This window comes from Pelophylax lessonae, assembly GCF_965119305.1.
Source record: "Pelophylax lessonae genome assembly, chromosome: 2".
Taxonomy (NCBI): domain Eukaryota; kingdom Metazoa; phylum Chordata; class Amphibia; order Anura; family Ranidae; genus Pelophylax; species Pelophylax lessonae.
The window spans coordinates 215,617,879-215,633,878 of NC_138769.1; the positions used below are offsets into that span (position 1 = coordinate 215,617,879).

General features: G+C 45.8%; 1 protein-coding gene across 1 annotated transcript in view; it reads left to right on the forward strand.

Moving 5' to 3' along the window:
* ATG3 (autophagy related 3) overlaps positions 1-16,000 on the forward strand; it is a 113,181-nt gene that overhangs the window by 74,394 nt on the left and 22,787 nt on the right. The window contains exons 8-9 of the mRNA XM_082248529.1: positions 1,682-1,760; positions 4,788-4,822. Of these exons, the coding sequence (XP_082104655.1) occupies positions 1,682-1,760; positions 4,788-4,822 (114 nt within the window). The remainder of the gene's footprint in view (positions 1-1,681; positions 1,761-4,787; positions 4,823-16,000) is intronic.

Here is a 16,000-nt window from a genome sequence, read left to right on the forward strand (position 1 = left end):
CAGAAAGGGTTGTCCGCTTCCTCTGCAACCATTTGCAGATGGATCAGACAGACGGTGATTCAGGCCTATTCCATCAAGGGTCAGGTTCCTCCTTTCCCTGTCAAGGCCCACTCTACTTGGGCGCTCAGTGCCTCCTGGGCCTTCTGTCATCAGACGTCAGTGATGCAGGTTTGCAAGGTGGCCCTCTGGTCGTCGATGCACACTTTCACAAAGTTCTATAAAGTCGATGCTTCCTTTTGGCCGAAAGGTTTTGCAAGCTGCTGTTTAGAGGACCTGGTCCTCTTTGAAGGTGTATTGTTTTTTTTTTTTTTCAGGTGGGCTCCAGATGTTTTGGTTGAGCTCCTGTTTACCTGGTTGGCTATAGTTTTTAGCCTTAATTTCTTTTTCACTGTTCCCATCCCTCATGTTTAACACTGCTTGAGTGTTGAATCATGAATATCAGGAGCTGTGTCCGTCAATGAACAAAAGAGAAAATGGGATTTTTGACTTACCGTAAAATCTATTTCTCTGATATTCATTGCAGGACACCGCACCCACCCCTCTGTGGAGTTGTACTTCTTCTGACACTGCTTGTAACAAAACTGAGTACCTATAGCAGAGAGAGGGCGTATACCCCCCTGGGACTGCCCATAGGCGTAGCCAGATTTTTTCCCACTTAGGTTTTACTGCCCCCTACAGCAAGACTAATAGTTAAAAAGATCAGGAGCTGTGTCCATCAATGATCATCATCAGAGAAATGGATTTTACGGTAAGTTAAAAATCCAATTTTTCACAATGTAAAGGCTAATTCACAATAAAAACAATGCACACATTTTTTGCTGGAGTAAATGAGTACAGGGCTTTTTTTTTTTCTTTCTGATCTAAAATGCAGACCATTCTTTACAAATGTGCCTGTACACAGGTGCGTAAAGAAGCGCTGCTTTCCTGATCAGTATTTTGCACCTGTACGCGCAAAGACGCTCATGTCAGCAGAAGTATTTTGAATATTCTTAGATTTTTCCAAAAGGAATGTATTGTACGTACAAATGCGCATACGTGAAAATACGTGTAATTAGAAATGCCTGAAATTACCTCCAGAAATACTGATGCATTTGATGGGGAGGGTGTCCAGCGTAAGGTCACCTTACATATTTTCTGTAAGATCCCTTTGACACCTGTGCGACCTGAAAGTCGCACCACTTGTGCTGTGACTTTGACTGGTGTTGAAGAAATGCATGTGTTATCTTGAGGTCTATGGCCATCAAGTCGCATCGAAGTTGGACCAAACTAGTGCAGGGATTACTTTGAAGTCGCTGCAACTTGAAGTCGCACAGATATGAACGGTACGAATTTGGAAATCATGGGGTACGACTTGTCATGCGACTTTGCAGTCCCAAGTTGCAGGACAAGCTGCACAAGTATGAAAGGGGCCTAAAGGTGAACTTGCACTTTAAACTTTCTGCTGCCACATCTATTATTTAAACACTCTTAATTTCTGGGCTGAACATATTTTTTGATGTATATGTTTTCATAATAGCTCTTTATGTGCTACTATATATATATATATATATATATATATATATATATATATATATATATATATTACAGAGTCCAGAAAACATGTAGTACAAGATACTTTACAAAGGCAGTGTGTTTGTCCTTGGTTAATATTAACTTTGAATGTTGTATTTTTATCCCCAAGGATTCTGGGAAAGCAATTGGTAACACAACTTGCAATGATGATGACGATGATGATGAAGGTGAAGCAGCAGATATGGAAGGTGAATTTTTTTTTTTTTTTTTTTAACCACTTTCAGAGCGGAGGATTTGGCTGCTCAATGACCAGGTCCTATTTTGCGATTCGGCACTGCGTGACTTTAACGGACAATTGCGCGGTCGTGCGATGCTGTACCTAAACGAATTTGACGTCCTTTTTTTCCCACAAACAGAGCTTTCTTTTGGTGGTATTTGATCACCTGTGCGCTTTTTACTTTTTGCGCTATAAACAAAAAAAGAGCGTAAATTTTGCAAAAATAACAATATTTTTCACATTATTTAATATGAAATTCTCAAAAAACAAATTGTAAAAATCTAAATTTTTTAACATTTTAGGCCAATTTTGTTTTCTGCTACATATTTTTGGTAAAAAAAATTGCAATAAGCATATTTTGATTTGTTTGCGCAAAAGTTATTGCGTTTTACTAACTACGGGAAAGATTTATGTCATTTTTATTGTTTTTCTTTTTTTACTAGTAATGGCGGCGATCTGCGTTTTTTTTTTTGTTTTTTTTTTGGGTTTTTTTTTGCGGGACTGCGACATTGCGGCAGACAGATCGGACCCCTAACTGACATTTTTGACACTTTTGGGGATACCAGTGACATTACTACAGTAATCAGTGCTAAAAATATGCACTGTTACTGTAAAAATGACACTTGCATGGAATGGGTTAACTGTATCGTGATCAAGAGGTTAAATGTGTCCCTAGGGGCGTGATTCTAACTGCCAGGGGGAGTGGCTTGTGAAGTAATCACAGAGAAATGCGATCCTATATAGCAGGATCACATAGCCTCTGTGATTACTTCAGTGAGAATGACAGACGGCTGTGTTTACATCAGCCGTCTGTCCTTCTCTCTCGATGCCATTCATCCCAAATGGAAGTGCACATTTTGGAATATGGTGACTGAAGGGGTTGTGACCTGTACGTTTTTTACTTATAATGAGGAGCATGACTGTGTCTAAACAAGTGAAGCAATTAGAACGCAAACCATAGAGATAGTGACACTGCCAAGGAATTATGTTTGAGATGATTCCCTACTGTGCTGTTACAGCAGCTGTATGTAATTACATACAGTGTAATCCCGGTCTAGAATGTGGTCTCATACTGAGCCTGTATGGGGCAAGCATTCTAACTCCCTGCACTAGTAATTTGGAATGCATATTAGTTATCAGAAATTATGTTTTGATGCCTGACACTGGGATCAATAATTTGATATGAATGGTTTAATTTGTTCCCTGTGAGGGAGTTTTATGGTGGTTTTAAAATGTCTATCCCATTTGCTCCTGTTCTGACAAATTTATCTGTATAGATGGAGCATAAAATAGTTGGAGAAACTTTTTAGATTGAAGAAACTTGTTATAGGTGGTAAACCATGTTCTCTTCATTTAACCACAGTCGTATAGTAATTGTATGCCTGCTTTTTAACCATTTCCTTTCTCTAGCTAGATGGAAAATGATAATTAAGGCTATCCATACCCAGGGCCGGTGCTACACTATTTTACACCCTAGGCAAAACCAGCTACTTGCGCCCCCCCCCCCCCCCACCCAAAATAAATAAAAAGGGAAGGGGTTAAAAACTCCTCTGTCATATCCAGTGACCCTGATCTGATGGTTCATACCCAGGGACCCCCATATTCCTCCATGTCACACCTGGGGACCCTGATGTCCCCATATATCACACCCAGGGACCCTAATGTTTTTCCATGTCACATCCTGGGACCCCAATATTCCTCCATGTCATGCTGTCATACCCAATGACCCCGATGTTCCACCATGTTCACACCCAGGGACCCCAATTCCTCATTGCACACCTGGTGACCTCAAACCCCTGTTACACTCATGACCCCTATCCCCCATGTCACACCTGGTGACTCCGATTCTCTTTCACACCAGGGATCCTCCATGTCACACCCAGGGTCCCTGATCCCCTGTTCTGGGGACACTCACTGGGCAGTATGAAGAGAGTGGCCCGCACTCTGCCCTCCTTGACCATGATCCTGCTGATTTCTTCTCCTAGGATGCTCCTCTCCTGGACCACAGTGCTCCCCACAGCTTCAACCGGCTCCTGGTGGAGGGAGAAGCAGTAGTCAGAGAGCTCCGCACATCCTTCATCACCAACCTCCTTAGACCATTCCGGTGCCTTGTCTCTTCTGCTCCAGTAAAGGTGCCGCCCTCCAGTGCCCAGCTCCGGCTCAGGTTCAGCTCTCCTCCGCTCCCTGCTTAATACCGACCCAGGGAAATGAATGGCTGCCCACCAGATCAGAGTAGAGAGTTACATCCTGCCCAAGGTTTATGCCACTCCGCTCCAGACAAAGAGGATCATCATGCAGGCAGCACTCTGGTGAGCTCCATTCCCTTCCTCATGGCTGCACCCCTAGGTGGCAATGCGCCCTAGGTGGCTTCCTAGTTTGCCTAGTGGAAGCACCGGTCCTGTCCATACCTACCTCTGACCACGTTTTCTTGGAACTGAGGACTGCAATTCTAATTTCATCACTTGCTAATAAAAATAATAAAGCAAAACTGCAGCTTACTAAACCAATGGCAGTCTACAAGCATGCCTGTTAAATAAGGGGAGAATGAGAGACAGGGGGAGACTTACTAAAACTGCAGCACTCAGAATCTGGTGGGACTTTGGATTGTGACCCCAATGCGACTGTTGGTGTGACTTTGATCTGCCTTTACACTCAATGGATCAAAGTCGCATCAAAAGTCGCACCAAAGTAGTGCAGGCACCTTTTCAAAGTCGCAGCAACGTCCTCTCGCACCGATTTGAACGGGTGCCTTTAAAAAGAATGGGGTGTGCTTGGATAGACAAACCTCACAAGTGTGAAACTGAGCCTAAGAACACTGAATATTTTGTCTGCCATTTAGCTAGAATTCTGAGTATTGCTTTAGAATTTCATTGCATCTGATAGAAGTGCACAACTTTAGATATACAGTATATTTGTGAAATAGATAGGTTGACCAAACAGAAAAGGCTGGCAACCAAGACATTTGTAAACCAAATGTATCATTTACTTTCTTTTCCAGAATATGAAGAAAGCGGATTACTGGAAAATGATGAGGTAAGCCTTAAAATTTTATATTTTAACCACTTAAGCCCCGGAGGATTTGGCTGCTAAAGGACCAGGGGTTTTTTTGCGATTTTTTACTGCGTGACTTTAACGGACAATTGCGCGGTCGTGCGACGCTGTACCTAAACGAATTTGACGTCCTTTTTTTCCCACAAACAGAGCTTTCTTTTGGTGGTATTTGATCACCTGTGCGATTTTTTGATCACGCGCTATAAACAAAAAAAGAGCGTAAATTTTGCAAAAATAACAATATTTTTCACTTTTTTTTATATGAAATTCCCCAAAAAAAAAAGTAAAAATCAAAATTTTTTAACATTTTTCGGCCAATTTGTTTTATGCTACCTATGTTTGGTAAAAAAAATCGCAAAAAGCGTATTTTGATTGGTTTGCGCAAAAGTTATCGCGTTTACTAACAAAGAGAAAGATTTTTGTCATTTTTGGTGGTTTTTTTTTTAACGCGTAATGGCGGCGATCTGCGATTTTTTTTTTCGGTACTGCGACATTGCGGCGGACAGATCGGACCCTTGACTGACATTTTTGACACTTTTGGGGTTACCAGTGACATTACTGCAGTAATCAGTGCTATACATATGCACTGTTACTGCAAAAATGACACTGGCAGGGAAGGGGTTAACTTTATTGGACAGGGAGGGGTTAAGTGTGTCCTAGGGGCGTGCTTTCTACTGTGTAGGGACATTGCTATTGGTGTAAAAGCAAAGATCAACCGTTCTACATAGTAGAACGGTCAGATCTTTACTTTTACACAGGGAGAACTGACAGGCAGCTTGTTTACACAAGCTGCTCTGTCTTTCTCCCTTCACAGGAGCGATCGTAGTGTGGCCGGCGGACATCGAGTCCGCCGGTCACACGCACTGACTTGCCTGTGAACGAGCCGCGGCGGGCGCGCGCCTCGGCGGGCGCGCGCCCGCTCGCTATAGGCTCGCAAGTCAGTGACAGGCGAGTGACGTACCGATACGTCACTCTGCCTGGCCGGGGCTGACCGCCGCAGTATATAGTCGTGCGGCGGTCGGCAACCGGTTAAAAGACATTCTGCAAACAAATACTTTTAAATAGATAAGTAACCAGTAAGTTTAACATGCAAGAGTATTAAAGTATTACTAAAGACAAAACTTTATTTTTTTACAAAATTTTGAATAGAGTGGAGAGTAATTAGACCCCACCCCCCCCCCCCGCCCCCCGTCAGGTTTTTTGCGATGCGAGAACACTGCGAATATACTGCGTGTTCCCGCATCGCATCCACAGCACAGACAGTTCACACTGCCATATGCGATACACTGGGGGTGTCAATTCAAAGTTAACGACACCCCCAGATCAGATCGCATATCTCAGTTCGCACAGGAATGGGATCGCACTGGTGTGAACCACCATGCGATCCAATTCTGCTGCGGACCAAAAAAAGGGTCCTGTGCGTGTTCACTGCGATTGCGGTGTGAATTCAGCCATACAAACTGTATGGCTGAACTTGCACCGCACAGAGATCGCATGTGATTTTAGGAGCAGTGCGCTCCGAATCATTTGCGATGTCTGTGATCGCATTAGTTTGAACCGGCAGTTAAGGAGATTCACCATCTCTATTTGTCCTATTAAAGTAAAAGGAAATCCCCCAAATTTTAGGCTGTCCCCAGAAAAGTAATAGAGGGGAAACCTTCCAATGGGGTCACTAGTTCTGGTGACCTGGGGGTCCCCAAGGAATTATGTTCCTTTGCAGGGATTTCCTCTCACTTCCTGTTTGGCTATGGGATGGGAAGTGAAGCAAAATCTCACAGATGGCAAAAAAAAAAATCTGACGGGATATAACCCTCCCTTGCTCTGTCCAAAATGGGGGAAAAAAAGTTTTGCCCATAGTTTATTTTTTTGTTAGTTATTTTGCACACAATAGTAATGTCCTTTGAAAGAACTGTCTGATAAAATATATTCTGTATAACAGTTCTCTTAATTTAAATGCAAAGCAGCTGCAAAAACTCTAGACGATTCTCTTGAGTTCCCGGGCCTTCCTCTCTATAATGGGGAACAAAGCTAACAAGTTTGTTTTAATTACCCGTGAACTAGGGCTTCATTTTTGATATACGCTATACTATTGTATCTTGTGACTAGGATCCTCAAGGGTAAATAAGTAAAGCCCCGTACACACGCACAGATCGTCGTCATACAAACGTCGGCGGACGAAAGATCTGCCGATTGTACGCGTGTTAGTATGGTGCCTCCGACAGCTGTCTGCACACAATCCGCGGACAAGAGTCTTTCTTGCAAACATGAAAATTTTTGTCTGCGGACACCAGAACGGACGATTGTTCGCCTGTCAGTACAGAAATCAGCCGACAGACCGCAGATTTGCAAGACTGGGCATGCTCAGAAAATAAAAAACACAGCAAAAGTTAACCATTACATGACATCACTTCTGCAGTCAGCTGAAGTCTGCGGACAGAATTCTTGTGCTGTCCTTGTGCTGTCTTTGCACTTTTCAACAGACACCGACATCCCGGGGAGAAAAGACGAACATTTGTATGACGACGATCTGTGCGTGTGTACGGGGCTTTAGTAGCAGAACTTAATCCATGAACCAGCAGACAAGGTAAAGGGGAACTCCATACAAGATCAAATACTGCAGCAGTGATTGTGTCCTCAACCCCCAGAAAGCAGGCTCATAGGCAGGCCTAGACCAATCAAACAACTCTCCTCCCCCACTGGCACACACATGACAGTAGCTACCTGTACAGTTGTCCTAAACTTAACTTCACTACACGCATCCTACATGTGAGCAGAGTGTGGCATGTCACCTGCTGACAAGGAAGTTTGATGGAAGATCTTAACTGTTTTGTGGCCAGAGGGCATTGATTATTAGATGCCCAGGTCAGACTTAGTGGTTGTAAACCCTTACATGTACCCACTGAAGTGACTGGCCTCAGGTGATACAGAGATTAAACAAATCCTCCTACATCCATTGTACCTGTTTAGCCACAGCCATTTTTCTCCTACATCCATTCGAAGTGCAGAATTTGCAGCGGTTTGTCTCGGTTTTGAAAAGCAGGAGGAAGTTACATCAGTGAGAGCTCTGAGAGCTGATTGGAGGGAATTGACACCCCCCCCCCTCCCCCTTCACACTGGAACAGAGCTGAGGCTGTCAATCCCACCCCCATCACCATTTTTCTCTTGGTGTCAGGAAAAATTGTCCGAAGTGATTCATGCTGATAGCAGAGGAACGAAGCAACAGACAGAAATGACACGTCGTGCTCTGGATTGAGACAAGTACACACTATAGAGGGATATGCTTTGTTCATATTTCATGTCTGAGGTTTACAACCACTTCAAGCAAGATAATTCTTTTTTTTTTTTTTTTTTTTTGATCAACCAACTAATTAAACAAAAATAAAAATTATTCAATTCCCCCATCCTCCCATTCCATGTGGATGGGGGAATCCTCCCCACTGAGCTATTGCATTCTGACAGTGGGGAGACTTCCCCACTGTCAGAATATGTTGATCAGCACTGCTGGCTATAGCTGGCGTTGCTGATCGAGCTGGTGAAATTTGACAGGGCAGTTGCACAGAAGTCCATCATGATCGACTACATCCACCCTGCCTATACCTGAAGTGTCAGCAAGAGTCTGTTAATTTAACTAATTTGCTACCTAATTTGTTTTTAATGCATTTTAAATTCATTAAGGGTTTTGTTTTGATTTTACAAATTGAAAAAAAAAAAAACTTTTATATTATGGACTTAGGGCTCTTTCACGCGGGCGTTCCGTATGTCCATATATCATCCTATTTATTTGCGGATGATATACGGACATAATGTATGTCAATGACATTGCGGATGTCAGCGGATGACCATCTGCTGACATCCGATTTTTGTCCTTTCAGTTCTGTTCCGTTTTTTGGAACGGAACAGAACCCTATTTTCTCTGTCGCTCATTGACAGACGTAGTCCTCCTTGATTAATATCAACTCGGGTTATACTGCCCTCTACAGGAGTAGGACTAGACAGGAAAGAAAACGTTCTGGCCACACCTTAGGGGCAGTCCCAGAGGGTATATCCTCTCTCTCTCTGCTACAGCAAATCAGTTTTTTTCTGTCTAGTTAGGAGTAAGGACCTAAGTTCCTTGCTGGGATCTTTGGTCCTGGCAAAATTTTTTTAGAAATACTTTTTTAGGCAGCTTTTCTTCTCCAGTGTTCCTGTGAGATCTTCAAGCAAGTACGCTGAAACTGGGCGACGGGCTGGATGTTGAGATCCAGTGGTCACCCCAGTTCAGCCTACGAGCGCGTGCAGGCCATAGCTCCGCGCTGGGTCGGCCGCGACATAGTCCCACTGGAAGGGGACTGACCCTGCAAGTTAAACGTCTCGCCTGGACGCCAATGACCAGTTACAAACTGAGTCACGGCGTCCGTATTGGTCGACAGCCCCCCCACCCCGGTGGAGAGGGGTTCTGTCAGGAGTTGGCGCCCGCCTGGTTCCGGTATGGTGAGTAGAATGTTCCCCCTCTCCCCCTGTCGGGTTTGTTGGTGGACGCGGGCCCCTCGACGGGCTGGATGTTGAGATCCAGTGGTCACCCCAGTTCAGCCTACGAGCGCGTGCAGGCCATAGCTCCGCTCTGGGTCGGCCGCGACATAGTCCCACTGGAAGGGGACTGACCCTGCGAGTTAAACGTCTCGCCTGGACGCCAATGACCAGTTACAAACTGAGTCACGGCGTCCGTATTGGTCGACAGCCCCCCCACCCTGGTGGAGAGGGGTTCTGTCAGGAGTTGGCGCCCGCCTGGTTCCGGTATGGTGAGTAGAATGTTCCCCCTCTCCCCCTGTCGGGTTTGTTGGTGGACGCGGGCCCCTCTCTGGGATGGTCGGACACTCAGTTTCTGGGTCCCCCCTCTATCCTATAACAGGTCACAGATCTCCCAATTTGAGTGTGATTTTGTGAATAAGAAACCAGGAGGCTTGTTTTGGGAGCTGACTATCTAAAGTCACTATATGACTGTAAGAGTGACTGAAGTCAGTGGCAGACTACTAAAAGGCATTACTATTGAGGTATAGAGGTATCCTACCTGTCATAGTGTGTATACAGGCCGATGCCTATGCCTGAGTTACTGCATCCGCAGGTCGCCATTCCTCCAGAAAGCCGGTCACTTCCACAGGCCGCACAGGCCGAGCGCACACTCCCGCAGGCTGCACAGGCCGAGCGCACACTCCCGCAGGCCGCACAGGCCGAGTGCACACCTCTCGCAGGCCGTTGCTAGCTTGCAAGCCGCCGCTATCCTACACAGGCCGCCGCCATGTTCCTGCAGATCGCACGGGGCCGCCATATTGGCGTAGCCTCGTGTCTCTAGCATGGGGGCGGCCATGTTTGAGGTGACCAAACACCTCGAGGAGCTATGGGGAGGCGCCGGAAGGCGTGTAAAGGGGCGGAGCCGCCTCCTTTTACCCGGGAAAGCAAGCCAAAGACTTCCTGTCTGTAACAGACAGTGCTGGAACAGGTTGTATTGAAACTTCTGAGCATCCAGTGGTGAGCCTTGGGGTCTCTCTCTCTCTCTGTAGGGGTCCAAAAGCAGGTAACACTGAGGGGCGCTGCTGCGCTGGGGGACTAAAGAAAAAAAAAAAAAGTTTTATCTTTTTGATTGCAATTATTTTTTTTCTGGCAAGTGTCTTGTATAATCATGGACCCTGCCACACATGTATCCCCACCTGATCCCCTCGAGGTGGCAGCAGGACCCTCCAGTTCACAGAGTATTGATGCATTATCTGCAGTTTTGAAATCTTTGGTATGCCGGGTGGAGAGGGCCTGTCAGGGACGGGGGTCAAGAAAGCGACCCCCGCCTACCCCTATTTCATCTGATACTTCAGAGTCAGATTCTGAGATGGTCATTGCAGCTGCAGGTCCCTCTGCAGGAGCTGTTGTCTCAGGTAATGCTCCCTCAGATAGTGAGGAGGACGGTTCTACCTCCACCATAACACAAGAAGAAGAATTGGTGGACGCACTAGTTGTGTCTGTCCGGGAAACCTTGAGACTTGAGGTTACACCGGCAGAGGTAACCGAGATGGAAATTCCCTTTGGTACTAGTAAACCTACCAAGACGGCAAAGGTTTTTCCCTTACCCAAATGTTTTGGTAATAAAATTAAAGAGGAATGGGATCATCCGAAACGAATCCTTACTATTTCCAAACACATTGCTAGACGCTATCCGTTTGAGGAATCCCTTATTAAAAAATGGACGGTACCACCAGTGGTGGATCCACCGATTTCCAGACTAAATAAAGCCACTGTTATCCCGTTGGAGGACGCTCCGTCCTTTAAGGATCCGGTGGAGTGAAAAGTGGAAGCGGAATCCCGCACTGTTTTTTCCCTGATAGGGTCAACCTTTAGACCAGTGGTTGCCATTGACAGAATGGGCAAAATTGTTGCGCCATGACTTAAAGGGGAGAAGTATTCCCCAGGCAGCGTCTGATTTGATGGAGCAAATTATACAGGGATTACAGTTCGTCTGTGACGCAGCCCTGGATGCCACTCCCTTGTTAGCGCATGCATCGATGTCAGCAGTAGTCCTCAGACGTGTGCTGTGGTTAAAGTGTTGGTCGGGGGATCAAGGTTCCAAGAAAGCTTTGGCTAATCTCCCTTTTCAGGGGGATCGCCTATTTGGGGCCACCCTAGATGAGATCATAAAGGATGTCACTGGGGGCAAGAGCACTTTTTTGCCACAGACTGCTAAAGGACCTCGTAACAGGCGAGGACCTTTCTTTTCCGCTCATAAGAGGTTCGTTCGCTCCGCTGGGGCGAGCGTGAAGGGCAAAGCCCCTTCAGGAGGTTTCAAAAGGCGCTGGTCGGGTAAACAAAAGGCAGACTCAGCCAAACCTGAAGATAAGGCTAATACAGCCTGAAGGTGCGCCCCCACCCAGCTCAGGGGTGGGGGGGACGTCTTCACCGGTGTTCAGATCCAGGGCTTTCCTGAATCCCGGACTAAGGGGTTCAGGAGATCATATGATCAGGATACAAGATCGAGTGTCGATCACTTCTACCGGTGCGATTCTTCCCTTCCAACATTCATATGCTACAGGGAGCGGTAGTTCCCGTTCCTTGAGCAGAACGTTTTCTTTACCTTCTCCAAAGATCATTCCTAGTTCCCTCCAGGAATCGAATCCGGTTGAGCGAGCGGACCAAGGAGTCTCTGGTCCGGTGACTTCAGTCTCTAATGCTCAGCCAGGAGAATTCATCACTTCCGATAGGAATTTAGTTTCTGACAAATGTGTGGGAACTGAGAGCGATCAGACTTTGTCTGATTGCCTGGACCAAGCAGCTCTAGGGCAGCCTGGTTCGGATCCAGTCAGACAATGTCATGATGTCATGGTGATGACTTAAGCCCCGTACACACGTACCGATGGTCGGCATACAAATGTTCCTCTTTTCTCCCCGGGATGTCGGTGTCTGCTGAAAAGTGCAAAGACAGCACAAGGACAGCACAAGAATTTTGTCCGCCGACTGCAGAAGTGATGTCATGTAATGGTTAACTTTCCCTGTGTTTTCTATTTTCTGAGCATGCCCAGTCTTGCAAATCTGCGGTCTGTCGGCCGAATTGTGTACTGACAGGCGAACAATCGTCCGTTCTGGTGTCGGCATACAAATATTTTCATGTTTGCAAGAAAGACTTTTGTCCGCGGATTGTGCGCAGACATCTGTCGGAGGCACCATACTAACACGCGTACAATCGGCAGATCCTTCGTCCACCGACGTTTGTATGCCGACGATCGGTACGTGTGTACGGGCCTTTAGGTCGATCACCAAGGATTTCACCACCTGTGTCTTCAGTAGGGCATCCCGCAGGTGGATCTGTTGGCATTTCGGCTCAACGGGAAGGCGCGGAGGTTGGTAACTCACGCCCGCGATCCGCTAGCGGACGCAGCAGACGCGCTGAACGTCCCGTAGGGGCAGTATCAGCTACTATATGTCTTCCCCCCCCCTCTCAAGTTACTGCTGAGATTTCTCCGCAGGATAGAGGTGGAGGGAACTCCAGTTATCCTGGAAATTCCGGGTACGCCGACTTGGGCAGGCTAGTCGCAGACGCTCCTTGGAGACTTCTTCTCAGGGAGGATCTGTGGTCTCAAGGACCGATCTTCCATCGTGCTTTACAGTCTCTGGTTTTAACGGCCTGGCCATTGAGACCCAGGTACTGAAGGACATGGGATTGTCAGCTTCAGTTATTCCTACTCTAATTAAAGCAAGGAAAGCGACTTCTAGCAAAGTCTATTATCGCACATGGAAGACTTATATTGCGTGGTGTGAATCTTTGGGATTTCCCCCACGTACCTATTTGGTGACCCGAATTTTGGCTTTTCTGCAAAAGGGGGTTGAGCAGAAACTATCCTTGAGCACCATCAAGGGTGAGGTTTCAGCGTTAGCAATCTTCTTTCAGAAACCTTTGGCTACTCATTCCTTGGTGCGGAATTTAATCCAGGGGGTGCGACATTTGGCTCCGCCAGTGCGCGCGCCCTTACCGCCCTGGGATCTTAATTTGGTTTTGTCGGTTCTGCAGAAACCTCCATTTGAAAATATCAGGGAGATTCCCTTGCTTACATTATCCCAGAAGGTGGCCTTCTTGGTGGCCATTACTTCTGCACGCAGGGTGTCAGAACTGGCTGCATTATCATGCCATTCCCCATATCTAGTGGTTGATAGGGATAAGGTAGTTCTTCATCCGAAGCCATCCTTTCTTCCTAAGGTGGTTTCAGACTTTCATCTGAATGAAGATATTGTGCTACCTTCCTTGTGTCCTAAGCCCAATCATCCTCGGGAATGTGCGTTGCATTCCTTGGATGTATTTCGGGCAATCAGGGTATACCTGAAGACTACGGAATCATTCCGTAAAACGGATTCACTTTTTGTGATCACGGATGGCCCCAGAAAGGGGTTGCCTGCATCTGCCGCGACTATCTCCAAATGGATTAGACAGACGGTGGTACAGGCTTATTCTATTAAGGGTCGGAATCCTCCGTTCCCTGTTAAGGCGCACTCCACTCGAGCGCTCAGTACTTCCTGGGCCTACCGCCATCAGGCGTCAGTGGTCCAGGTGTGCAAGGCGGCTACCTGGTCGTCGGTTCATACCTTTACAAAATTTTATAAAGTTGATGTGATGGCATCGGCGGATGCCTCATTTGGCCGCAAGGTTTTGCAGGCCGCAATTTGTGGAGACCGGTGGTCTACCTCGAGGGTTTTTTTTTCTGTTGGATTTTCAGTTGAGTCTCATCCTTTCATTGATGAGCCTTTAAAACTTCTAGTTGGCACCGGTTGGGCCTTCTAGATTGGATTTTTATTTCCATTATCCCACCCCTCTTTTGTGGCACTGCTTTGGGACGTCTCGAGTTGATATTAATCAAGGAGGACTACGTCTGTCAATGAGCGACAGAGAAAAATGGATTTTTGTAAGATCTTACCGTAAAATCCTTTTCTCTTAAGCTCATTGACAGACGTAGTACCCGCCCCTCTGTTTTCTGAGTTGGGTTGGGTTAAATTCTCTAAACACTGCTTTGTGACATAACTGATTTGCTGTAGCAGAGAGAGAGAGGATATACCCTCTGGGACTGCCCCTAAGGTGTGGCCAGAATGTTTTCTTTCCTGTCTAGTTTTCTTTCCTGTCTAGTCCTACTCCTGTAGAGGGCAGTATAACCCGAGTTGATATTAATCAAGGAGGACTACGTCTGTCAATGAGCGACAGAGAAAAGGATTTTACGGTAAGATCTTACAAAAATCCATTTTTTTCTTCCGTTTAAAAAACGGAAAGGACGGTAAATCGGATGTCAGCGGTGTCATCCGCTGACATCCGCAATTGCATTGACATACATTATTTCCGTATATCATCCGCAAACGGATAGGATGATATGCGGACGTACGGACCGGATGGCACAAGTGTCATCCGTGTCAATAAAAAAAAAAAAAAGTGCCGGAGCGGATCGCAATACGGTCCGCTCCGTGTGAAAGAGCCCTTACAGGACAAAAAATCGTTAATTGTTTGATTTTTTTTTTTTTTTTTTTTTTTTTTTAGTATTATTTACCAGAAAACATTTGTATATGAATATTGTAGCCTGAAGGTGGCAGTGTCCATCCACAGGTTTAAAGTGGTTGTAAAGGCTTAAGTTTTTTTTTTTCTCTGCATTTTCAATCCAGCGCTGTGCAAGAGCAATGGCTCTGCTCTCTCTCTCCTCTCTCCTGACAGAACATACAGGCAGCAGCGTAGCCATTGACTCCCGCTGCTGTCAGTCAAATCCTGTGAGGAGGGAGCTGGGCTGTGTGTGTCAATAGACAGACACACACAGCCCTGTTTGTAATCGAGCCTGCACAAGTGCCCCTATAGCAAGCAGATTGCTATGGAGGTGTTCGGAAAAGAGAAGGAGCAGAGAGCGCCAGTGGGGGACCTCAGAAGAGGAGTTTTAGGGCCCCTATGTGCAAAAGACTCTGTTGCATAGAGCAGGTAACTATGACCTGTTTGCAGTAACCTGGCATTGCATTTGTGATGCACAGATTGCAGCTGCAATGCTTGGCTGGCTGCTGTGCAAAAATATGTGCATTTAAGTTGAACTTCGCCTTTAAAAAAAGAAAATGAATGCAGCCACCACAGTTAAGAATTGGAAGGCTGTAATAATTGAAAAGTTCTATGGTCACTGCATACACTTTTACTTTATTAGCATTGTAATGGCAATACAACTGTGGGTTATTTTTGACAATTCAATATAAGCCTAAATGAAAAATTTCCTTTCTTGTTGTGAGTGCTCCCTGTCTGCTGTTTTTGTATCTTTCCACAACTTCTTGGATTCCTTGAATGCTTCGCCTCTATTTACGTTCATTTACTAAGGACTACTTATCTCATGATACCTTGCTGCCTGCAAGCAGCCATTCATGTAGTGACCCCACCTCCTAAAACTCCTCCTCTCAGTACCTCTGTAGATCAGAAAGCCGGTAAAATGTAGGACACAACAGTGAATAGCGAATGTGTCACTTCAAGGATATACAGTCAGGTCCATAAATATTGGGAAATCGACACAATTCTAATCTTTTTGGCTCTATACACCACCACAATGGATTTGAAATGAAACAAACAAGATATGCTTTAACTGCAGACTTTCAGCTTTAATTTGAACATATTTACATCCAAATCAGGTGAAAGGTGTAGGAATT